At 28.3% G+C, this 27,247-nt stretch overlaps 1 protein-coding gene across 1 annotated transcript in view; it reads left to right on the top strand.

Moving 5' to 3' along the window:
• Positions 1-27,247, top strand: part of LOC113368375 (sodium channel protein para) — a 76,211-nt gene that overhangs the window by 35,294 nt on the left and 13,670 nt on the right. The window contains exons 6-18 of the mRNA XM_026609923.1: positions 3,528-3,683; positions 8,775-8,980; positions 11,512-11,640; positions 12,155-12,246; positions 14,276-14,488; positions 15,972-16,032; positions 16,111-16,255; positions 16,328-16,492; positions 17,661-17,996; positions 23,041-23,308; positions 24,673-24,896; positions 25,374-25,473; positions 25,561-25,629. Coding sequence (XP_026465708.1) covers positions 3,528-3,683; positions 8,775-8,980; positions 11,512-11,640; positions 12,155-12,246; positions 14,276-14,488; positions 15,972-16,032; positions 16,111-16,255; positions 16,328-16,492; positions 17,661-17,996; positions 23,041-23,308; positions 24,673-24,896; positions 25,374-25,473; positions 25,561-25,629 — 2,164 coding nt within the window. The remainder of the gene's footprint in view (positions 1-3,527; positions 3,684-8,774; positions 8,981-11,511; positions 11,641-12,154; positions 12,247-14,275; positions 14,489-15,971; positions 16,033-16,110; positions 16,256-16,327; positions 16,493-17,660; positions 17,997-23,040; positions 23,309-24,672; positions 24,897-25,373; positions 25,474-25,560; positions 25,630-27,247) is intronic.

The raw sequence follows: 27,247 nt of genomic DNA, 5'->3' as shown, positions 1-27,247 counted from the left end.
GCTTGTAGTGCTGAAATATTATTTTGTCATTTTGTCCATTGAACAATTTTGTTTCGTACAAAATATGTCACTGCGTACGAAAGTAAACAAAAATGAATGAATAATGAAAAATTCTATTAAACATCTGATAATTGCAAGAAAATTGATTAGAATTACTTGTACTGGCATAAGTTCATTTATGTAACAGTCATTACAAATAACAATAAATAAATCTTAAAAAAAAGACAAAACCACCCTTAAAATAAATTTTTGAATGTGCAATACACGTTTGAACTGATTACTTGGGCAAAACTATGGCAATGACGCTCAACGATTATTTAAACGTTTTTGTTGTGTAGTCCCGGAAACGTCATTGAATCTAGCAAATTTTTAAATAAAGCCACTGTGTCATTTTATTTATATATAATATTTTGTCCGTATTTCCCCTACATCCAAAGATTTTTTTTATTATTTTTTTATTCATATGGTTAATTTCAAATGGTCGTATACACCGAGTTGACAACCATTTGACTGTACAGTTGACAATTCAATTATTTGTTTTACGACTTCGTCGATACACCTACGTGTAAGTCACCACATAACTCCTGCAGTTACATTTCCTTAATTACGAACATTGCATTTAGACAAGATAATATTTGGACTTGCTATCAAATGTGCGCAGTCGAAATGATCATTTTACCCTGCAAAGACGTTGCCCAGATAAGGTGTAACCAGCACTATGGGTAAAGACACATTTATAGACTGTGTTTTCTAAATTGTTACTGTAAGATCAATCATTTCATTCTCTTAAGGTGTCAATATGTCTTGAAATTGATTTTCTTTCTGGGGATGTCAGTGCAGTGTAAAAAGATCCAAAATGTCATGAATCTGAGCTCGGTATGCCGTGCATGCATGCACTATTCTATAGTAGTCTGCAAGTTCACGTTGAATTTTAAGTGGACGTACGACAGAGCATGAAATAAACCTAGATCGATACTGCTATATGAAATATTCAATTTAAATCTTTAATAGTTACAATAAATAATTTGCTTTTACATGTAATAGGGAAAATATTATTTATTAATATAGGCAATAAGTACTAGTAGTACTCTGATAATTTCTATTTTATATAGATCTACGATTTTTCAATGTATGGGGATTTTTTATAACTACAAGAAAAATAATGCACAAAAAATTAAAATGTGAAGTTCAAACAGGAACACGATTTGATTTTGTTACATAAAAAACAATTATAAGTGTTTCTTGAATATGGAGCTATTTTAAACTAGTATGTAAATAAAAATTAAAAAATTAAAAAAAAATCTTTTTCTTATTTATATTATTGAATAAATAAAATATGACTTTTCTCATAATTTTGGATTAATAATTATTTGTCGAATGTTACTAAGTTCTCAGTGATTTAAATGCAAAAGTCAATGCTCTTACGAATCAATACAATATCAATTAATTTTTGGTAATAATTTATGAAGATTTTGAAAATACTATACGGTTTATTGCTCTTAAGAACACTTGATTTGCGTGCTCAAATTTAAATTTGGGTAGAGCGGGGTGTAAAGGTCCGATGGTAGAAAGTTCCATCATCGTTATCTCAAAAACAAGTAAAGTAAAAATGATTATAACAATACTATTCTAAAGTATAAGGCAAACATTTATTTTCCCAGTCATCACATTAATTTTTACGACGTAGCCATCAGGAGATAAAGGGCCATGTATTAATATTCATAACAAAAATATTTTTCTGTTGTTAGTTGCATTGGTTCTAAGCTTTTTTATTCAGTTTATGATATCTAAATATAAGTTTTAATCCTACTTTATTTATTTGTTTTATAAGAAATATGTTATGTGGGTGGGAAAGGGTCTCTATAAAAGCTTAAATATGGGTGAGGTAAAAAAGACAAGCAATACCTTCACACTGACAAATATGTGAACTTTGAGAGAACAGTAAATCTAAAAGTAATATAAGGTAAAAAAACGATTTTGTAGGATATAAATTGAACTATTAGTTATTCCAACTCTGCTGATGTAATATATTTTTCACAAAATACTATATTCAGGTTATATACAAAATGATCTTTGTAAAATATGTGCCCATGACACTTGTACATTGCACTGGCTAAATAATGTAGCTATTATATAGTAAAATTGGTTTAAATTAAAAATAAGACATTGTATCTCTTTGCCTCTCCTGGCTTATTTGATTTTTACCACTTATGTTATAGGTGATCCGGAAACCGAGTTAAATTACCCCAAATGCGATATAAATAGAATTTTTGGAGGTAAAAAGCATGTATTTTTAATTGGTATTTAAGGGGTAATCTCTCTTCGTCGTGAGGGTAATATCAACTTAGACAAAAATATTTGGGGGTAATGATTGAAAAAGTTCTCCGACCGCATAGGTCTTATGAGGTTAATAAAGACCGATTATATATTTTGAAAAAAATAGTAGAAAACAATTTTTTATAAATATGAATTAACTAATTATTTTACCTGTTATGTGTAGTTAATTTGGTTTAGAAAATATAATTATTGAAAGTCAAAATGAACCTTTGTGCTCCGCTCTACGCTTTTATAAAAATATTAAATAAGCATTAACGGGCTATAACGGATTTTTTTAATTTTTAATAAAAACTAAAAAGAAACAGTAAATATAGAAAGGATAAAAAAATCTATATGTGTATATATTAAATATACATATATACACATATTTAGCTTTTGTTCCTTTCTATCTTAACTGTTTTTTAGTTTTTAACAAAAATATAAAAAAATCATCATTAATGCTTACGCAATATTTTTAGTAAAACGGTAGGGCGGGACACAAAGATCCATTTTGATTTATAGTAAAAGTGGCCTCCTGAAAAATAATGTGGCGATTGGAAAAAATTAATTTTTGCCTTCTAGTTTCAAATAGTACCATTAAATTTTTTATACTTTACTTGTTTTTTAGATAACGATGATCGACCTTTTACTTTAAACCCTATCCTAATTTGAATTTGAGCACGCAAATGAAGTATTTTTAAGAGCAGTAAAACGTATAGTTTTTTCTAAATTTCCATAAATTACTTAATTCATGAATAACTAGAATTTACATACTTAATATACAGCAGATTCTAAAACAATAACATATATGTAACATATAAATATCTATGTATTTGTCGGATTTTTTTTTCTTTTCATAAGTAGTCTTCACAGGCAGTATATATCGATTCACCTGCCAACATCCGAATTTATTTAAGCGGCAATGTAAAGTCTTGAACCTATAAAAAATATACGAGCACTTTCCCGAGTCAACCGATCCATATCACACAGAGTTCATTATAGAAAACCATGTTATTCGCAACGTTCAGCAGAAAAGTCAATTTTTGCTTTAACACATATTCTGATATTATTTCATATAGCAGCATCGTGTTGGATGTAATTCATGTTTAGTCTGACGTCTGCTTAAGTCTAACGTGTCTTGCAGTCTATAAAATTATCGTCCCACACATTATAATCGAGCGCGGTCGTTCCGTATCGCGCTTTTCCTTCAGGTTCGGTACGATGACGAGGACGAGGACGAGGGCCCGCAGCCGGACCCGACGCTCGAACAGGGCGTGCCGATACCGGTGCGGCTGCAAGGCGGTTTCCCACCTGAGCTCGCCTCTACGCCGCTCGAGGACATCGACAGCTACTATCACAACCAGCGGGTGAGTACACATTAATAGTACATTTAGTTTAATGAAGTTACAGAGGTGAAATTGTGGAAGTGTGGAATTATCGTTGCGGATTATGATATTATCTAGAGCACCTCGATAAACGCGAGGTATGGTAAACAATTTGACTTAGTCATAATTGTAGTCAAAATATTGTTGTTACCGGAGTCTTAGATAAAACCTAGGTTATTAATTTTTTTTGTTGCATATGGACTTCAAGTATACGTTTTAAGAATTATCTCTTGAAAGGTAATCTAGTGTAGAGTTATGAATCATAGGTCATTTTTCAATCTTCGTAAAATAAGACATTCATTTATTTGCTATTATTTTTTATAATTTATTTACCAATGTTTCAAGATCTCAGAAAAAAAAGAAAAAGAATTAGCAGTTTTTAAAGTGGGGCGCCTTAAAAAATTACCACGTCATCATGCTGACAATTGCAGCCTCTCGGGTCATCTGAATTGAAAAAAGAGATGACTAATTTAGAATGTAGTCGCTATGCTATATACTACGAACAAGTTAAGATTTTTTTGGCAAAGTGGTTTGAAAATAAGACAATTTTTTTACCACTTTCTCGAATTTTTAAAAATAGTAAAGATTGAAATTTTGAGATGGGTGTAGTACATACAAGAATCTACAAAAAACTCTGAAAATTTCTGTAGTAGTTTAGTAGAGCTTGAGAAACCATGGGCATCGTTTTGAAAAAGACGGTTCTAAGAAAAACGCGTTTGAAGTTACGCATAAGGAAGGAAACCATAGTGGATTATCATGATCAAACAGTTATATCTCCGAAAATAATTTAAATTTTTTAAAATCCTCTCGTGCACATAAATAGATTGTAAATAATTTTTTTCTTTTTTTAATTACTATATTCGTTACTATATTTATTACAACAATAATGAACAATAACATAAATTTAAATAAAAAGAGTATAAAATAAATAATAGAATTAAATAGTTAAACTTTGAAAATGTGAAAGAAAAGTAAAATGCATTTTTTTGAATTTCTACACTTGAATACCCCCTTAAGTCTTCTAAAATTGATATACATCATTTTTTATTTATTTATTCATACAAAAGATCTATATTAAAATATGTAATTGTAAAATCGACAATTTTTATATATACAACAATTTACTTTTGTCAGTTAAAAATGAAATTCAAGGGTTGATATAAAATTGTTTAGTGAAACGAATACTATGATCATAGAATAAGTAATGATTTTTGATTTTGTTAATATTTTAGCACAGTTTTTAGTTTATAACTACTTCCTCGATCGATAAAGACGTGATTTTTATTCATTGTACTTTAAAATTTTGTGGGTATCTTTATATATAAAGTAACAAATTAGTAGTTACCTTCAGTATTTATAATAGCTCTTTAATACTAATTTTGAAAGAGTACTATATCATTATTTTATTAGGAAGGTATCTAAGTGCGTGCAGATTTCTCTCTTAGAATCTCTCAATTGAATATTTGGTTTTGCTGACCTAGTCAAAATGTAAAATATTTTTTGTTATTAGATAGCTTGCAATTCAGCAGTCAACTAGTAAAAATAGTTTTTTGATCAATTGCGTAGTTTTCGTTTGGCGTTCGTTGAAAAATGGATAATAAAATCGCCCGTGTTTGAAATATTTTCTTTTTGATTTTTGCGAAGGTAAAGAGGTGTCATAAGCTTACAAAAAGTTACGGTCAAGACTTTATGGTAGATTCAAAGTAGACAATTTCTTTGTTTAGAGAGTTTCTCACCTGGGGTGAATAAAAACCAGACCAAAATTTGGCAAATCAATTTTGACACTGCCGTTTTTTAAGGCTTCGTTACTATAAACATCGCATAACATTTTGTAATACTAAGATGCCAAAAGAGTACGTCAGAAAACCTTAAAATGTAATTAAAACCATCTAAGCTGAAAACCGCACTTATTTAAAGACCAATTCTCTGATAAAATAGATCGTAACATATCATTGTTGTGGCTATGTTAATCTCTTTTCTTGGTACTAAAGTCTGCGAAAATGCTATATATTTTTTGTATTTTCAAATGTTTCAGATATTCGTTTTTGATATAGTTTTCAATCAAAGAGTATTTATATTTTAACAAACTTAATCGCAATTTATTAATTTATATAGTTTTAAAAATGTTAGGAATCACATTATCGTACTCTAATCTGTAGTTTAACTACATAGTTTAAAATTACAATATAAAAAATATTATTAAAATATATTAGATTCAGAAAAACAATTAATGAATCTGGGACCTGTTTTGCTTATTTTATAATCATACCAAATACTATGTTAAGAATTAGGAAAATATACAATTATTTACATACAAATATACAATTATTTTTATCGTAAAAATTGCGTTTCGGGTTACATTAGCTTTATTTAATTACCAAATGACAAAGTGATAAATTGCTAAGTTTCACCACTTTTGCTGTAATATAATACAACGTGTACCGAGTCTTTTAATAAAGTTGACATCATCGTATTAATTGGCAGTACATGGAAAATTATAACAGCTTCGTACTCTGTATGTTCCATAAAAGTGTATTCTCTACGGAGATTCTTATCATGCGGAAAGTAGGTCGATATCATTATTTAATTACCGCGCTCAATTAAGTTGGATTAACTGAACGACAGAATATACGACTGACTGCGTATGTGGAATGCTAAAAAATAAAATTCACATGTGTACTTACATGCTACGAGTTGAATTATGTTCTTACTTCTGAAGTATTACAGTCGGAGTATGTTGTATTATTTATGTCATTGTCAGTAAGCTTTCGAACAACTGTAAGCTTTGCATTCACTCAACTGAAAGTTCAAGCTTGAAAGTTCTTTCAGCGTGATGAACTTTTTATTTGGTGAACTTTTTAATTCAATTTATATTGAAGGAATCAAAGGATTATTGTATTTTGAAATATCGCGAAAAAATTACATTGTGCTTTGCAGCGGGAACTATTTTAAGTCTGTTTCTTTCGTGTAAACTAGTTTTTACTAGATTTTTCTTTATGCTCTTTTATACTTCCTATAAACATTAAATTAAGAATTAAATATAAATTCTGTGTTATATTTTCTTACAAACAATACCAGCTTTGATTTTATGTTCAATACTTTTTCCATTTTGCGCAGTATTTCTTGATTTATCGGTTTATTTTTTCCAATGATTACAATTTAAACTTCTCCAAATAGCTAATATCTTTGGATTATTTTGCGTAATTGCCTTATAAAATAGATTTATAAAATACTGTAAAAATTTTGCTTAGATTTTATTTATCTGATCATCGATACAAATAAAGCATTGAATTTGTTTGATCATTTAATTAATTATTCAAAAAGCATTAAAATAATCTCAAAGAACTATACTCAGTGATATTCATAAGTAATCATTTATAGGGATCATTTAACAATAAGGAGAAAAATAAAAAATGAAAATGGATTTTTTATTATTGATAGACCTATGAAATTTAAGGAGCATGTGTAAATAAAAACTAATGGTGTATGGTATCGTGCCTTAAGGCAAATTGCTGGAATAACCCATACCGTAATGAAGTATTCGAAAAATATTAAATGTTTTTAAATTAACTAACAAAAATTAAAACTCAATCAATCGAATTTAACATGAAGGAAATTGTCTAATATTTATAAGAATTATATAAACGGTTAAATTATATAAATTATATAAAAGAATTATATAAAGGTTAAAATTATTTATTTGAAGTATATAAGCGAGCTTTAGAACTTTGGCTAGAATTAAAATTAAAATTCGAATTATTTTCGATATTCAAAAAACAAAACTCTTGAGAATTAAAAAGTTTTTTGAATCATTTAAATCGGATGCTTAGTTCTCTCCAAAACTGCCATTTTTTGTACATTTAGCTTTGTATCTGCTGTACATGGTTAGATCTGCTTTTGTCAAGAACTAATCACCACTTCTTTTTGTCATTACAAATTGAATAATTTGTAGATCATTCAAATCGGATACTCCATATTCTCAAAAACTTGATTCCTATTTTTTGCACTCTGATTCATATCTCCGAAACGGCTGAACCTGCCTTCGGCAAAAATCAATCAGCCCATTATTCTATCAAATCATTCAAATCGGTCGATCCGTGCGCGGACACACAAAATACACACACACACATACATACATATCCATTTTTTCTGAGGTATGAGAAAATGTTCAAAAACCTTCAAAACGTAAAGACATGCAAAAAAATTTTTGATTTTTGGCCCATTACTATAACTTACCCTACGGTAAGTTAATAATGTAGCTTTAATTTCGAAAAAAAAATTTATAATTGAAAATAAGAAATTGAATATGTTTGCCACTTATTCCATAATTTACAAAAAAATTCTGATTCTCTAATATATTTTACAATTGTAATACATGAATTTATAAACTCATATACATATACCGGAATACACAAGTAAATATACAAATATTAAAAAATAACAAAAGCAGTAATATTTTCCTACATAAAAATAAAGTTTAGTACACTACTAATATTTTGATGCACTTTAACACGTTAATCGCCACGATAATATCAGAAAAAAATTCACATGGGCCATGGTAACTTTACTAGATAATTTAGTAACAAATGTATCGAGAAAGCTTAATGTATCAAAGAAAATAAGTTTGCCAAAATTCCTGAAAAAACATTATTTTCAAGTCATACATATGACTGACATGGACCTATATTAAAACTTTTTTTTCCTTGTACCACATTGCCTATGACAGACATATATGTCTGACATAGCTTGTGTAAAACTTCTTACAGTCAGACTCATATGACTAACATGGGAATTAAACCTACATTTTGAATTTAGTTAAGTCTTTGATGAATTTCATGCGGTAGCTTATTATATAGACTATTATTGCTATCAAGATTGTATAAATATATAAAAACAATGTACAATTGTTTGAGGAAGTAATTAGAAGCTATATGCTTCAATAAAATTTTAGCATGATTACAATCTTATATGTTTCATAATATTTACATCAATTAACAATGTGAATGTGTATGTTTATATATAAAAATCAATAATTATTCTTATTATTTATTATGAAAATATTTTTTCCTACAGACCTTCGTAGTGGTGAGCAAGGGCAAGGATATTTTTCGTTTCTCGGCAACGGACGCGTTATGGATACTGGACCCGTTCAACCCTATACGCCGAGTCGCCATTTATATTTTAGTGCATCCCTTATTTTCGCTTTTCATCATCACAACGATCTTAGTCAACTGTATTCTCATGATCATGCCTTCCTCACCGACCGTCGAATCCACAGAGTAAGTGATAATTTAAAACTCCATCTAGATATAAAATATAAAATGCTAGAATTTTTATCTCATTTTTAATAGAAATAACTTTTAAAATCAATAGTTATCTCATGTTTTAATCAAAAGTCTATAGATTTAGCTAATACAGATATTTAGTTCGATAATTCTTCATCACAACTGTTGGAAAAAATCCAGTTTTGTAGAGTTATTTAGTATTCATATATATTAGTTTTGATTAAATATTTATGTTTTAGCAGCGTGTAAAGTTTTTTTATAGAACTATTTATTTAGTATTACTTATGCTGGTTATGGAAAGGTTTTTTGTCATTATTTTTGGTAGAAATGAAAATAATGAACTCATTATTTTAATACATTTACATAAATATTTGCATATTGTTACAATACCATTTAAATGGTGTTTTATCACGAAGCAAATTTCAATTCAGTAATTCCGAATTAGATCATATATTTATATATGTAATGTGTTAGATATCATTTATTTTTATCTTTAAATTAAATTTCATTTCGAAAAAAAACTAAACTCGAAGATAATTATAAAAATTGCAAAATTTTTACAGAACGGTAATATACATCTGTTAGTATTCAGTCACAGGATTCGTATAATTTCTACCGTTATTTTTATGAAGTTTTATGTAATTCTTAAATATGTATGTTTATCTAGTTTCAGAAAATTTATCTAGTTTATTGTGATTAGCATACGATATAATGGAGCTAGGGGCTCTTTGTAAAAGTTTTTTTCAATTATTATATTTTGGGATCCAGTCATTGTATTTTTACAAAATATGACGGATAGATTCAGTAGTTTTTCTTCTACCGAATCAAGTTAAAATAATCCCATAACTATTGTTCATTATAATTAATCATTTTCTAAAAAAATATAGTGTTAGAACTTACCCCGTATTATACAAATTTGTTATAAAGACTATTATTGCTATCAAAATGTTTGAATTATAAAAACGATCTACAAGCGTTTACAGAAGTAATTAAAAGCTATATGCTTCAATAAAATTTTAGCATGTTTCTGAAGTAATTTTTCTCATAAGTCCCCGCAAACTATGATTAATACAAATAAAATACATAGTGTCTCCTGTAACAGAAATTCTTATCTTAAATCAACGCAAACTAAAATGAATACAAATAAAAGATATTTAGCCTATGTCTTATACCAATCATCTTCACTTGAATTTGTATATAATTTTTATATATTACAACTCTACTATTTTTATATATTTTTATATTTGTAAAATTTTTTTGCAGCCCAACCGTCGAATTAAAAAAAGATTAAATAACAAAATTATTTATTCCATTATACGTTTCGACACTTGATGTGTGTCATCATTCAGTAATCAAACTAGGAAAAACAGGAAACATTAATTATGATGTAAAAATTGATATTAACACTAAATTTGTGTAAAATAATAAAATACTATTAATTAACAAACGAGAAATAGGAGGAGCACATATTGCCCTCCTATATTTAATGTTATGGTAGCATAGCGTTGTGTGTACTATCAAGGTTTAAAAGTACCTTTCGTACTTCATCATATTTTTATTATAACTAGCCCCAAGGTTTCGTTTCTAATCAAGATAACTCTTTGAACAAGTTTATCGATCACAGAAATTGTTACACATTATCAAAAATTTAAAAAGTTGAAGCATAAAATTAAACATTAGTTGATAATAGTGACTCAAAATTATAGTAATTAATTTTAATAATTAAAGTAAAATAATTTTATATTACACGTCAAAAATGACGGACCTGCACAGTTCTGTATATTCCATCGGCCTGCGGAGCAGTAGTTATGAGAATATGCTTTATGACGGTTTAGATGTTCAATTGAGACAAAAAATATTTTGATATCGTTTAATATTTTATTGGAAAACGTCTGTTACAAAAAAACCTTAGAATTGTAACCCTTGTTACAATAAGACCCTAGCTCCATCACTCTTCCTGAAAATTAATCAAAATTTGAATTGGTGTATATATAGTCACATCCAATTAGATCCAAAGTCTAGAAAAAAAAATAAAAATTATAAATTTATGTAAATAAATTTGATTGAGATCACGCGGTAACCGTTGATAGCACAATATCTCCAATATGAATTTATATTTTTTGTTATATATCGTTTATTATATTTATGATATATCGTTTGCAATTATATTTTAGGATAAAGTATCAACTTTTGTGAGTTGTCTTGTTAATGATGCGACTAATACCATAGTAAATTAATATAATAATTGATTTTTTTGTTCATTTTTGTTTATAATAGAAAATGTGGGCGACGAATAAGTAATGAACCAAATTACAGTAATGATTAGCAGTAACAACCAGATTTTACTAATTACGTTTTCATATCATATTGTGACTAATAAGTATCAAAACATGTTAGAAACTAGCAGTAAAGTGATTATTATGTTTCTATTACACTTTGCTATCAATCCATAAATTACCTTCAAAAACTCGCTTCGAAGCAATATTTTTGAAAGAAATTCGATAATGTGACGTGTGTGGTTGCAGAGTCATCTTCACGGCAATCTACACGTTCGAATCGGCTGTAAAAGTAATGGCCCGAGGTTTCATCTTGCAGCCTTTTACATATTTAAGAGACGCATGGAACTGGCTAGACTTCGTAGTAATAACATTAGCGTGAGTAGGCGTAGACTCTTAGAGATTATTACACCTCACCCATTACTTAGGAGAGATTGGCTTCATTTCATTATTTCCTTGCAGGAAAAATTTCAGAGAAAAATTCTTATTTTATTTTAAAAAATTGATAATTTTAATTTTGCAGTTCTAATTTGTAATCCTTTTAGTGCGCCAATCTATTAGAATTTAGATGACTTTTTAAAGAAATAGTATTAATTAAATGCTCATATAGAATTTAACTTGTAGTATATCAATACATAGATTAATAATATAAGTTAGAAATAGTTTTCAATAAATATATAATATATAAATTTTATTTACAAATTGATATTAGATTGCATGCATTCAAACAAATTTCAAAACCAACTATTTCTACCTAGCTAATACTTACAACAGCATGCAGTTAGTATACAACTTAAAATCATATTTTAGATAGGGTTATATAATGTTTTATATTTTTCATTTAATGATATTAGATGTTATGATAAATAGTTATACTTATTTTAATATTTAGTTATGTAACGATGGGTATCGACTTGGGAAATTTGGCTGCTCTCCGCACATTTCGAGTGCTGCGAGCTTTAAAAACTGTCGCCATCGTCCCAGGTAATTTTGAATGAATGGAGTAATTGTATTAATCTTTATAATATTATAAAGTAATAGTTAAATTGTTTATTATTACTTTAATTTCATTATTTTTACATGTTGCGTATACATATGAGGTCATAATGGTAGTCAGATTTAAATCATACCTGTTAATTACAGATGCATGCACGATTAAATAAATTAGTTTAATAAGTTATAATAATATCAAGTTTAAATATTTTAATAGTTATGAAAATAGAAATTCTTAGGTATGAATTAAATCTACTAATTGATTTTTTTTACAAATACATAATTGAGTCGCTTAATAATCATATGTACTTGTTTTCAGAAAGCTTTTTCAAAAATATAAAGCAGCCATGTTGATAATTTTGTGTTTTGTGATATTTTGAAAGGTTTAGATAAATTTCTTGTAAAGTAATTTAAAATGAGAACAGTTACAATGTGTACGTATTCACATGCATAAATTTTAATTAAATTATCATATCGTGGTTTATTATTATTTCTATTTTTAATATTGAGATAAGAAAGCTATAAGTTCTTTTTATTTTTATTACACTTATTCAGTCAACAATAAGGTTTAAAAAATACTAAATTTTAATTCAGATTTTTATCAGCTTATCGAAAAGCTTAAATTTCACTTCAAACAATTTCTGTTTGTCGAGGGTTGTCTACCTATAACACTTTTTTTAAGTTTGGAACCAATTTTCTTTTAATTTAAATTTTTCATAATTTTTAATATTAAGATAAGCAAGCTATAAAAATATTTTTGTTTTTATTAAACTTATTTAAACAATAGTAAACTTCAGACAATAAGTTTCTATACAGATTTGTTTTGAGCTTATAGAAAAGCTTAATTTTACTTTAAACAATATAGTTTTTATCGAGGATTCCTCATCATCCTTAATACTTTTTAGAAAGTTTGGAACCAATTTTATTTTAATATAAATGTTTCATAGTTTTTAATATAAAGATAAGCAAGCAATAAGATAAGTACCTTTTTGTTTTTATTGCACTTATTTAAACAACAATAATCCTTAAAGTCTGAATTTTAATTCAGATTTTCTTAAGCAAATGGAGAAGCTACAATTTCACTTTAAAATATTTAATTTTGTCTAGAGTTGTTTACCCTTACACTTTTTTAAGGTTTGGACCAATTTTGTTTGAATTTGAATTTTATATAATGCGGTATTGAAAAATACTTACAACTCTAAATTCTCGCCCTTTAGAAATACCTTTTTCATTATAGTCATTTTAGTAGCCCAATCATTTTTCATCTAGCTTGATAACTAATTATGTATCGTTGTTTTAGTGAAAGTTTATCACAAAATTTTGAATAATATTTCTAATATATAAGCTTGAAATTATCCGCTCTATCTATTTAACGTTTTTAAAACGATTCTTAGATATTGGCGAAAAGGTTGCCATCGATAAACCTAGGTGTGTCCAATTATCGTTGCAAAATAATAATATTGTATTATTATTTTTATAGTATTGTTTAGCCAAATAAAACGTATGGATTTTCAATCATCATTTTTTTTATTCAATTTTTTTTTTATTTTAAACCCTATTATTAGACTCTGGTAACCTATAAGTATATCAATATCAAATTAAATATTCTAATTATTAAATGAAAGAGTAGTTTCAAATTTTTCAATTAGTTGAAAGTATGTAGTTACATTTTTATTATTTTGTGAAATAGAAAATGGTATTAGGTTGTCAAATATCTCCCTTCCGCTTTTTTGCTTGAAATTCAAAAGACAAAAAGGCGGAAGGGAGATATTTGACAACTTAATATAAATATTTATATTAAAAAAAAATTAAGTGATACTTTATTCATTTTTTTATTTTTTTTTCTACATCAGTTTAAACCAATTAAATTAATATTTATAACAAAATTTGAGATTAGTCTTTCGACCTTTTATCATAAACTTATTTTTTATTTTACTTAATGTAATATTCATAAATATCATAATTTATGCATTTCATTTTATGAAAATAGTTATAAACAAATTATTTATCCTTTACCAAGGTTTGAAGACCATCGTCGGAGCCGTCATAGAGTCTGTGAAGAATCTTCGGGATGTGATAATTCTGACGATGTTCTCATTATCTGTGTTCGCACTCATGGGCTTACAAATCTACATGGGCGTCCTCACGCAAAAATGCATCAAAAATTTTCCGGAGGACGGTTCATGGGGAAACCTCACTGACGAAAACTGGGAGAGATTCATGAGCAATGAAAGTAAGATAAATTTAATTATTTCTACTAATTCTACTATCGATAATATTAAATTGAATTTGTCAAATACATTGATAGAAGAACTTATGATTACCAATTATTATTCATTTTTTGCTATTACATTTGTTCAAAATTATCTTAATTAATAGAAGTCCCCTAGTGTTGGACACCTAAGGTTATTTATAAATAAATAAAAAAAATATTTTACGAAATGTTTATTAAATTATGATTTATGTTAGATAACAAAGTTAGAAATCAAACTAAATTAACAAAACCGCAATCTTTGCTAAAAATATTTAATAGTATCAATCAAGCTTTGGTATTGAAAAATATGATTTTAAACAGTGACACCTAGTACCGGACATTTCAAAATAACCTGCGTTGATCACATATGTAACCATCTCCACACATGCCCTTGTCACTTGTATTTTGAAATGAAAGGATTTATACTCGCTTAAGTAATGCGTGTTAAATAGAGTGTCCGGTGCGTGGTGCCGTCCGGTGTTACTATTTAAAAGTCAAGAAAATGAAATTAGATGTGTCAATGCAAAAATTTAGTATTATATACACCGATGTGAATAGAATGGGGTTATTTTTTTGTCGATTTCTTTTACAGTTGTAACAAAATTGACTCTGAAAAAAGACCAAAAAAGGCCTTTCTCGCATATTTTCAATGATATTTCGGTCAAATGATGAGCTAGATAGTTGAAAATTGATATAACTGATTTTTTTTTTCAAAAAAACTATAAAATGGCATCGACATCTTTTAAATTCCAAGATGGGGCTAATTCTGCGTTGAAACGTGACCAAACCTCGCTCAGTAAATTATAACGACAATATTTCAATAGTGACTTATGGAGTTCTTTAAAAAAACAGTCATGGTTGTTTGCAATTTGGGTTAATTTAGACTTTAGATTTAATTATTTTATTCAATGCTCGATTTTTTTAGATCACTGATTTTACCTCCTTTATGCATTGTAATAGAATAACAGTCACTATTTTATCTAAATCTTATATAAATTCTTGAACTGCGACAAATAGATTGTGTATCTAAAATAGCGTTTAGAAGTTTTTAAAAGAATACTCTATAAACAAACAGAAATGTAATTTCAAACGAAATGTATATCAAATAAATAAAAAAAACATTCATAAATCAAATAAAAATGAACTCCCGCTAAAAAATTAGTTTACTTCGAAAATTTTATTTGTAAATCGTTTAATATGTAAACATGCATAGAATCAATTTAAATGGGTTCAACATTTATATTTACAAACGTGATTATTCTAAAAACAAATATCAAATTGAATAGTACCGAATATATCTATAGATTATCATAATTTGTGTGGGTTGTAATAATTTATAAAATATTATTGTACTATTATGATGTTCTAAAACATATTGTGTGAAATCGTAGGTATATATATATATATATATATATATATAATATTTAATATTAATGTGTATAAATTCATTTTTTTTCCTTAGCGAATTGGTATGTTACGGAGAGCGGAGACATGCCCTTATGTGGAAATTCGTCAGGTGCTGGGTATGTAAATTTCTTGCTTCGACGAAATTTCGTACAAAAAATTAATTGCTGGCACAAATAACATTGTTTTTGTTATAGTGAGTGCGCTCCGGGCTACAGGTGCCTTCAAGGATTCGGCGGTAATCCAAACTACGGGTACACGAGTTTTGATACTTTCGGTTGGGCTTTTTTGTCGGCGTTCAGATTGATGACACAAGATTACTGGGAAAATTTATATCAATTGGTGAGATCAAGACCCCGTATCCTATTTATAGAATGTATTTGCATTTTGTTAATTTGTGATTTCTATATTTAGGTATTGCGATCGGCTGGACCATGGCATATGTTGTTCTTTATAGTTATTATTTTTTTGGGATCGTTCTATCTGGTTAACTTGATCTTGGCTATCGTCGCGATGTCGTACGATGAATTGCAAAAGAAAGCAGAAGAGGAAGAAGCAGCTGAAGAAGAAGCCATCAGAGTAAGTACATAACCATTTTTTCGGATGGAATATGAATATTATATTTGAATAAATTATTCTTGTTAGTTTTGAATTAAGACAAAATTAATTACAAGTCTATGTAGAAATGTCCTAAGGACGCTTGTAGAAATGTTCAATGCTAGAATTCATTCACATATTTAGGTAATTTATGTTTGGTCCATGTTAAAATGACACTTATATCAAGACAATTTATTGGTTTAAGGCAAATTCTATAATTTTGTATCTATTAAAATTATTTGAATTACAAACTATATAAACCAACTACATAACAATACATAGCACATGTTAATCAAACAACTATCCAACTAGACACACTAAAATTCTCAGATATTTTCAAATTTTTTTATTGCTATTTCTCAAAAATGTTATTTGTTGCTCCAAACTATATGCGGTATTGCGGGGTAAAATGAAACAGCCACGAGGAAAAAGGTGCTTTTATATAATTAAAAAGGTTTTACGAAATAACAGCTTCACTATTTGATTAAAGCGGTAAAGTTCAATTATTAGGTTGAACAACAAATCTAAAAATTATTATGTAAATATATAATATTAAATATAATAAACAAAAAAATATCAACTCTTACTACTCATAAATCTTTCTTTGGTATTTTTGTTTAATTTATCATCGTCAGACTCATTATTTCTTAAAATACATTTATTGCAAATAAGTTTAATATAACTTCTGTCTGAAATGCACATTATTATGGGCATATTTTTAATAAAACTTTGACAATAAACTTTTTTTATTTACTATTTTCTCATTGTTCACATCTTGCTCTCTTGCAAAGGTTTAGATGAAATTTGAATAATATGCTTCACGTTTTCGGTGACGTACGCACGTATAAAGCACGCTTTCGGTGACGTACGCACGTATAAAGCACGCTTTCGGTGACGTACGCGTGTATAAAGTCACGCATACCAAGAAGCCTTACACAAATACGACCAATCAGAATCGACCCGTATAGAAATCATATCATCGAGAGCGAATGACTCTCATTTGACCTTGCCGTAACAATTTCCGTTGCGTTTGTACGGATTTACACCCATGTCGCGTCTTCAAAAATTTTACTTCAAAAAACTCAAAAGTTTAGATTAATTTACTGTCAATAATCAAAGGTGACTGATAAATTTTATTTTCCTCCTTTAGGAAGCGGAAGAAGCGGCAGCAGCACGAGCCGCCAAACTGGAGGCCCACGCAGCGAATCGCGAGGCCGCCGCTGCCGCTGCGGCTGCTGCTGAAGCCGGAATAACCGAGGATCCGAATCTCATAAAGTCACCGTCCGACTTCAGCTGCCACAGCTACGAGCTCTTCGTTGGCCAAGAGAAGGGTTGCAGTGACGACAACAATCGAGAAAAGATGTCACTGCGCAGCGAAGGACTCGAGTCGGTGAGCGAATATCAGAGACCGACCGCCGCGTCGCTGCAACAGCAAGATCAAATAGCTGCCAGACAGGCCGCGGCTAAAGCGCGCAGGGTCAGCGCGGTAAGTGCTCCACCATCCTACGCCTGTGTCTTTTTGTCCGAATCATACCCGAACCTATCCTGTCCTGGATGATCATGAAACGCTTAATAAACGTCGGAAAATGAAACATACACATAAATTATAATTTAGTTTGATGACTTGTTTCAAGAGTTACGCGCATTACATTTTGGGACCGATTGTGCCGCATAACAAAAAAATGTTACGGCATGACCATGTTACGCTCTGACTTCCAAACATTATGCTAATGAATCATACTGAATACTGTCAAAATGTCATGTATTTGCTGTTCACTCAGGCGTTTTACACATAAACTGCAACATCACTCGTATGTTATGGAGCTATATCAGAAACACACTGTTATCTAACATCGTTTTTTTGACATTTGTGCGGCTTTTAGGTTATGTTTTCTATGAGAAAACCTGATAAATTCGCACACCAACCGCATGGCTTTTGTCAATATTAGTATGGAAAGTTTTTCATAACATGACCTAGCTATAACATTTTTCTGCTATGCGGCAGAATCGGTCCCTAAACTCAAAATCCAAATGGCATGCAGTAAGAATATATAAGAATAGTTTGACTTCACGCCTCTGGAATTATGAGTAACAACAAAAAATTGCACTTTCAATAACATTGTTACTAAATTATTTGCAATTTATGCCATTTGGAGGTTAGGTTTCAGAGATCTATATAATACAAATCGTTCAATTAAATTTCAGCAATGAATTTGCCATTACCTTTTGACAATTTGTAACTACCAACTCATTCTCTTTTCAACAAAAGAGATCCTTAACAAAACATAACTATTTCATTCGAAATATTTGCATTTTTTCCTATGAAAACTATAATGAAAACCAACTTTATGCAACATGATTTTTTTAATTTCGAAGCGTTTTAATGACTCCTCTACATTTCTGCATTCTTATATGCAATGATGAAAGTATATCAATATACAAAAGTTCATTGTATTTAGGAATAACTCTGCTTATCCTTTCTATACTCGGATGCCCAATCATGTTTTCAAAATTAAAATTATTCAAAATTCACCAAATATATATTTTTATATCACGTGTGTTGATTGAAAATGCATTTTTTTGTTATTTCTATATTATTATCATTTTTTCCTATTTTCTAACGTTTGCATTTTTTTATTGTTTGTTTTCAATTCCTTAATATAAACGTATCAAAATTAAATTTTAAAAAGTATACCTTAAATAGATCCATAGATCTAAGTTGAAATTATGGAAATTAACTTTGTTTTGTATATCAAAATAATTTATATACTTTGGAGCAAAAACAACAAACAGTTTATAAGCTATTATAATGAAATAATCTAGTATAAAAAAAGCTCGAAGCATTTCTCCATCAGCTTTCCTTCCTTATCCTTTTGAATTAACGGAGGGTATTGGACAAATGTTTTTCTTTACAAAATTGGTTAATTAATTTTGATTATTTTCCAAAAATTTATTTACACAATTTTTTTTGAAAATTATGTTATTTCATTATACTTTTCAAATTATTTGTCCAATACTCAAATTCTATATGTGTTATAATTATAATATTAATCATTTATGTTGAATATTGAACTATTAAAATGAGAATCATTAACTAATAGTATTTACGTGAAACAAGTCTACTTGATTAATTTTAATTAAATGTGAAAATATAAATATTATGAACCGTAAATCTGCGAATCTCTTTATTAATCAATGAATTGGTACAACTTAACGAATTATTATTGCGATAGATAGAGTTAGTCAGTAGTTTAAATTTAGGAATAAAAAAGTAAATAGTAGATGCTAGCTAGTGATTCCGAGACGATCTCCATAGTCCATCGATATATCCAAAATCCTTCATGTCCATTGTTGAACTTTTAACACTGTTAATGTTCTATCATGTGCATGAAATATTAGAAAAAATCGGATTCAAGTATAACAAAATTATTACAAACTAATATAGATAATCTTTTTCTAATTCATAATCATCAATTCAAGCATAATATTGAATCCGATGATTTGCACTTTAGCCTTGACATTATTTTCTTGTGAAACATCATGTATCTTCATATTTTATATACTTCCATTTCATTTTAAATTTTCTATTCATTTACTCGATGTTATTAAAATTTGTGAAATTGCACAAAAATGATAGACCAAGAGCAATACAGGTAAGATCAATTTTATTCTACTTTTTTCACAAAAGTTTTATTCAATTACATTTTTGTAAATAAGTAGACACTTTGACTTTGGGGTTGCAATATTGCAGGTGAGTATGAATTTTTTACTTCAAGAATGCCTAATACTTAATATAAAACTATACTACTGAATAATAAAAATATATAATTTTACATCATCACATTAAACTTTTGGACATTATTTTAAATTTAAATATTTATAAATTCACTGCTTCTTAATATTTTTTGTTTTTTATATATAAAAGTAATTTAAAATTGCTTTAACTTGCTTACAAGAAATATATTGATGTGAAATGGTGCATAGTAAGATATTTATCTGTTCAGCGATGTGAAATTCCGGAAAAGGTCGTTTCTCCACTTTCATTCTTTACTTCACTATCATTGTCATTCAATTTACTCATAAATATAATACTTCTAGAGGTCTAGCCAAAAATAAATGAATATTTTAACTTGTATAATACGACACAAGAAGTATTTAAAAACATATAATTCTGTCAATGTTTTTGAATTTTTGGATAGATCTCAATAAATGTTAACATTTGATGTTTTGTGCACTTTTGGTCGTACTTTCGTGCTTTACTCCTCAATTGACCTGATGAAATGAGCCGTTCAAAAAATCCTCGGAATACATACAAAAAGCTAAATTATAAAATGATTAACAAAGCGATTTGCAGCCAAATTATTATGCTATTTTTATATGCTTTTATGCCAAAATTGTTATAAAACCAATAAGATCTACGACAGCGCCAGCTTTTGCGATTGAAATAATTTCGTATCGCTTAGGAGTTTTATAGATTTTTGTTTGTTCCATAATAGCAACAGGAAAGGCTTGCCAAATTCGGAACTAAAAGCCAGATATCATTTGCTTGTCAGGAAGGCTCGCAGGTACGTTTCTCAAAAACCAATTTAAAAATGGTGAAAGACGTAAGAATATCACGTATAAGGTTTTTTAACCAGTAATTTGATTTAGATAATTAAATCAAACTTAGTAATATAATTTAAACTTATATAAATAATATTTCAGTTATTTCATTATTAATATTATTATTATACATGATGTTTATTTATTTACAGTAAATTTTATCACATTCAACTATTGTATTTATAAAATTACTTAGATGAATATCTTGTTATGCACCATAATGTAAATATTTTCAATTAATTTTTATAAAATTGCTTAATTTCTAAAAATTCATCAATTTCTTTTTGGATTGCTTTGATAAAGTAGTTAAAGTAATTTTCAGAAGGCCTAACATTTTTTAAGTAAGCCGAAGAAAATAAAACTTGGTAGAAATATACTTAATTTTCAAAAATATATAAGCTAATAATCTATTAAACAAATTTATTTAAAATGTATTTGTAATATTTGAAATTTGAAATCGGTATCAGTAAGGATGTGATATTGAAAAATAAGAAATCTATACAAATATAAATATGTATATAGATATACACACACACATATATATATATATATATATATATATATATATTATATATATACACATAATCAGGACATTACAAAACACTAATTATGTAATTATGAATTGACTTAAATTCATTACTTTTCCTCAGCGTAATGACCAAAAGACTAAATTAAAAATTACGAAGAAAAAATTATTATAGGTCATATAAAAGGGCAAAATATAGACAACGTCGACAATAATACACATAAAATACGATTTTTTATATTTGGATAATCGAAGAGTGCACTAAACTTTTACATGTGTGCTGGTGTATACACACATACATATATATATACTATATATTATTGAACAAAATAATTATTAAACTGACTCAATCATCAACTGACTGAATCAATTCAGATAATAAAAATAGAAAGAAAACTAAATTATGTTTCTCAAAATAATTTTGTTTTTAATTTTTTGTCAATTGCATTTTTTAAAAATTTTTAAGAATATTTGAAAATTTTGAATTGACTTTACTTGGTAATGGTTGTATTCTGAACGGGGAGTGATGTGGCAACACACTGGTAATTACTTTTTTCAACATTATTACAAATTACAACTATTACCAAGTGAAGTGAAGTAAAAATTTTCAAATATTCTCAAAAATAAAAATTTACAAGTTCTTTTGATAAAAAATTAGTGATGTGGATTCATAGATCAATATTGCGGAAAAAAACTGATGATGAAACTATCTGGATGGCATTCCATTTGTTTTTTTAGAACTTTATACCTTATAACTTATGAACAAAAGCTTCAAATTATGAGATCAACATTGTGTTTGCTTATTTTGATCATGAATACAAAATTTACAACAAAGATTTGATATATTTTATAAAATAAATATTTGCTCTGGAAGAAGAACCAAGACTTTGGTTGGAGCGAAGACTATCTTAAAATTAATATTAAGAGCTAAAGCTTTCAGATTTTTTTTTTTAATTATTTGAGAAGCATGTCAGTCCTTGGGAGCGGAAATACATACATATTATGATTTATTTGAGATAGTTTTTATATTATATCGGTAGTAAAAACACATAGTGCTGTCTGATTTTTCGGTATTATTTATTAAAAACAATTTTATATATAATTTTAATTTTTAATATCACCACTTATCACCAAGGGAAAGGGATGGTCTAAAAATTCTTAAGAACTCGATTACGTGATTAATGGACGCCCCCTTATTTATTTAAGATCGTTTTTATTTATGAAAACACAGTGCTGACTGATTTTGGTATTATTTATTAAAAACAACTTTATATCCAATTCTCAAATACGAATTATAAGTAAAACATTTTACCATATATATTAAATCAATAACATTATTAATACAAATTAAATAATGATTTTTTGTCTCTCATGTTACATCTCTACTTGATCGTTTTCGCAGGCCTCGTTATCACTGCCTGGCTCGCCTTTCAACTTACGCCGCGGATCACGCGGTTCCCATCAGTTCACAGTGCGGAATGGTCGAGGCCGCTACCCTGGAGGACCTGCCTCCAATGGTGCGGGCGTTTGCGACCGAAAGCCGTTAGTGTTATCCACGTATCTCGATGCGCAAGAACATTTACCATATGCAGACGATTCCAATGCTGTCACTCCAATGTCGGAAGAGAATGGTGCCATCATCATGCCGGTGTACTATCCTGGGAATCTAGGTACTTTCGTATTCCGAGTGAGCAAAGATAAAACTTCGACTCGAAGCAAAATTTGTTAAAAACTTTCTTTGCAAATTAAGAAATGCATTTTTTAAGAAATCATTTATGTTTAAATTAATGTTTTCCTAAATCTGCATAATTCGATTTACTCGTGTATATTCTGTTTTGTATCGGCAAAATAATCCTTAGTTAAAATAATATTAGTTTTATTTGTTATCCTTTTTTTATAACTCAATACAATAAGTAGAAAATTGCTGATATATTTTTTCAGAGATTTCTAGTAATAGAACGTAGGGGAAAGTCTCCGAGTGGCGGACACCTAAGGCTATTTATATATAAATCAAAAAATATTTTACGAAATGTTTATTAAATTATGACTTACGTTAGATAACAAAGATAGAAATCAAACTAAATTAACAAAAACGCAACCTTTGGCAAAAAATGATTAATATTATTAATCAAACTTTGGTAATAAAAAATATGATTTTAAAAAGTGGCGCCTAGTACCGGACATTTCAAAATTACCTGCATTGAACGCATATGTAGACATCTCCACACTCTGGAATGTCTTCACATGTGTGTTTGACGAACATTTATAGATAATGCAAAAAAGTCACTATTCATTCACCCTTTTGGCTGGGCCACACCGATGCTCTTAGCTGGAGCATTCATCATAAGCTCTTTATTATTTGACTAGGAAATACGAAAAATGGGGGTTTGTAGTGACCGTTAGCACTCATACAGAACAAAATTAAATGATTAGAATAAATTACGTCAATTATCACAAGAAATATCAATATGTTTACTGTCCGGCGGTAAGAGACGACTTAATGTCGTCTAAGGGCTAAGGGACAGACATTTTCGTTCATTTGGTGGTACATACTAAAATTGTTTAAAAGATCTAATAATATTAATCCAATAACAATCAAGTACTACTTTTATCTTTGAATGCTACTCAAATTTAAATGCAGAATTACTTTCATTAATATTTAGGCGATGTCGTGATTTTTCGCCTAAAACAGCATTCGATTGTTTCCGCCGGGGCCGTGTGCGTCACAGGCGAGGCTTGGTGCGTGATCCTGTACCTGTGCGCCCCTTTCATTTATATTTTGAAATAAAAAGATTTATACTCGCTTATATAATACGTATTAAATAGAGTATCCGGCCCTAGGTGCCGCACGGCGTTACGGAACTTCCCCTATAGCCTAATTAATAACAATAATTTTGTCTGGTCCTTAGAAGAAACAAAGTATTTTCTAATATAATTTGATCAATACTCAACTAACCATAGGGTTAGAGTATCCGAATTATAAACTAAGTTAAGTCAGTACAGCAAATCAACAGATCAGCTCGCCTCCTTGCAGGTTCGCGACATTCCTCATATACATCGCATCATTCCCGCTTATCGTACACTTCCCACGGCGATTTGCTGGGTGGTGCTACCAAGGAATCCAGATTAAGGAGTCGAAGTCAACGAAACACGCAGCAGCAACTAGCTCAACTGGCGCAGCAACAGCAACAGACGCCGATCACCCAGCAACCGACATATACTGATACAAATCACAAGATGCCTGGCCGAGAACCACACGTGAGTAATAAACAATTGTATTTTGATACACTTGGTAAACATTATTTTTTATGTTATTACAAACAAAACCATGATTTCTAGAAATTAAGTGATATTTAAGCGAAAATATTTGAGGACAGCGATAAAAGAAATGGGACCAAACAGACAATTAACTTTCTCGAATATCTCTTTGATGAATCATCTTTTTTGTGATTTTATAGAATATTATCAAAATGTTTTTTTAAATATTTAGAGAAGATTTGAAATATATTATCGATAATTATTAATTGTGAATGATTATGATCATTGGTTACAATTCATAAACTCTAATGAGGAAAACCATTCTAAAATCTTAACTAACTTTTTGATTATTACATTAATTTCACCAAAAATAAATGTTTATACCTAATCTCTCTTTCTCTCTATGTATATATAAATATATATATATATATATATATATATATATATATTTCTATATTGTAATCTTAAATATTTCAGCATGGTTCGATGGAATATACTGATGAGATGGGAAAAATAAAACAAATCGACAATCCTTTTATTGAACCTGCTCAGCAGCAAACAGTTGTAGATATGAAAGGTATATTGAAACATGTTTATAGTATATTAAACAGCATTCGTATAAGATTCTTTTAACTATTTTTTATAAATATATTCGACTTTGCAGATGTCATGGTGCTAAACGATATAATCGAACAAGCAGCTGGTCGACAAAGCAGAGTCAGTGATCATGGAGGTATGTTTTATGAAAATTTACAATGTTTTTTGTTATTTGTCTATTTGTATATATGTTAATATGTTTACAATGTTTTTGTCAAAATTCCTATGATATTTTTCCTAATAATTCCAACTGTTACAAGCATAATGCAATATATGCTTATTTTTACTATATGTGATTTAATTTTAAATTTATTTTTTTCTTGCATCTGGCTTTATGAATTCGCTATTTATCTTCTTTTTCTAATTTTTCTGAAAAAGTTTAACTACGATTATTTTTTTTTAAATTATATAAAATTTAACTACCTCTAATCATTTTATTTATTTTAATTAAAATTAAAATTAAATCACACTTCGATCTACAATCTCCTAAAAATCAGTAGTTTATGTCAATATGTCTCGTACGTGTTGTGAAATTTTGTCTATAAAATGTGTTATTGGGTTAAATTTTATTGTCGTTTGATTCCTAAATTTGAGTAGCACCTCCTTCAAACTTTTGAACTTTTAGTATTAAATAGTAATGAATTAAAGCCAATCGTTAACTGTTTTTGTTTTCTATTCAATGTTTAATGAAATTACCGGAGATATAATATATATTTTGCAAATTTTAAAACTTTCTCTATATTTTTACTATACAGTTATCTTAAGATACATTAATTTTTAGATATCACTTAAGTTTATTTGCGCCGAAGTTTCCAAAAGGTAATTGCCTTAGGTTATATGAATATATATTTAACATTTATATATTTCTTTCAGCCTGGCTATTTTTTATCTGGGCAAAGAGATTTTATTCGACTATTCGATTGATTGGCCTTTTAGTCTCTATATGCATGAATTTGAGAGTACACTACAGTTTTTAAATTGATGTATGGCTTGTTTTATTCACCCTGCTTGCACTTTTTTATCTGCACAAATGCATTTTTTAATGTTAATTTATGTATTTTTCTATATAATGGAAGGTTGATTTTTTACATTAAAGCTTATTAAATTTAAATTTTATCAATTATTTCAAACAAAAATAGAGTAAATAATAAGTAAGTACAATATCAACCTTCAATTATTCAAATTTTACAGTGTCGTATCTAATATCTATTATATTCAAATTTCTGAGCTAAATATCAAACCATTTAGTTCAAAATTCTGAATATACTTAATACCATTATTTAGATAATAGGTACGCACTTGCAATAAATAAAAATATTTATAAATATTTTGTTTACACTTTACCTGCATTTTAAAACAGTTTTCACATTTATATAATTTATTTAAATACAACATATTTTTACACATTATTTAAAATATTTAAATCTTGCAATTTTTATTAAATATTTTGATGGTCTATCTATATTGTTAAAAAATATTTAATTGACGAATTATCAAAATGTACAGTTTGGCAATTCTAAAACATTTTTATCATGAGGATAGACCATCCAACTATTTTTACAAACAAGATTTTTTATATTTTTACATTTAAAAATACAAGTGCTACTTAATTTTAGCTTGGTTGGCTGAAATTATTGCATGATATTAAACTAATAATTATTATTTACACACAGATTAATTTAGTAATTTTTCCATACATTTACTTCAGTACACAAAACTAAACAAAAATACGAAATCAATATTATTACATACTT

Source organism: Ctenocephalides felis, unplaced genomic scaffold (genome assembly GCF_003426905.1).
Source record: "Ctenocephalides felis isolate EL2017-DRISC unplaced genomic scaffold, ASM342690v1 CF-g0.4_SCAFFOLD_01170, whole genome shotgun sequence".
NCBI lineage: Eukaryota > Metazoa > Arthropoda > Insecta > Siphonaptera > Pulicidae > Ctenocephalides > Ctenocephalides felis.
The sequence above is the reverse complement of the archived record's forward strand: the minus strand, read 5'-3'. Positions and strand labels throughout refer to the sequence as shown.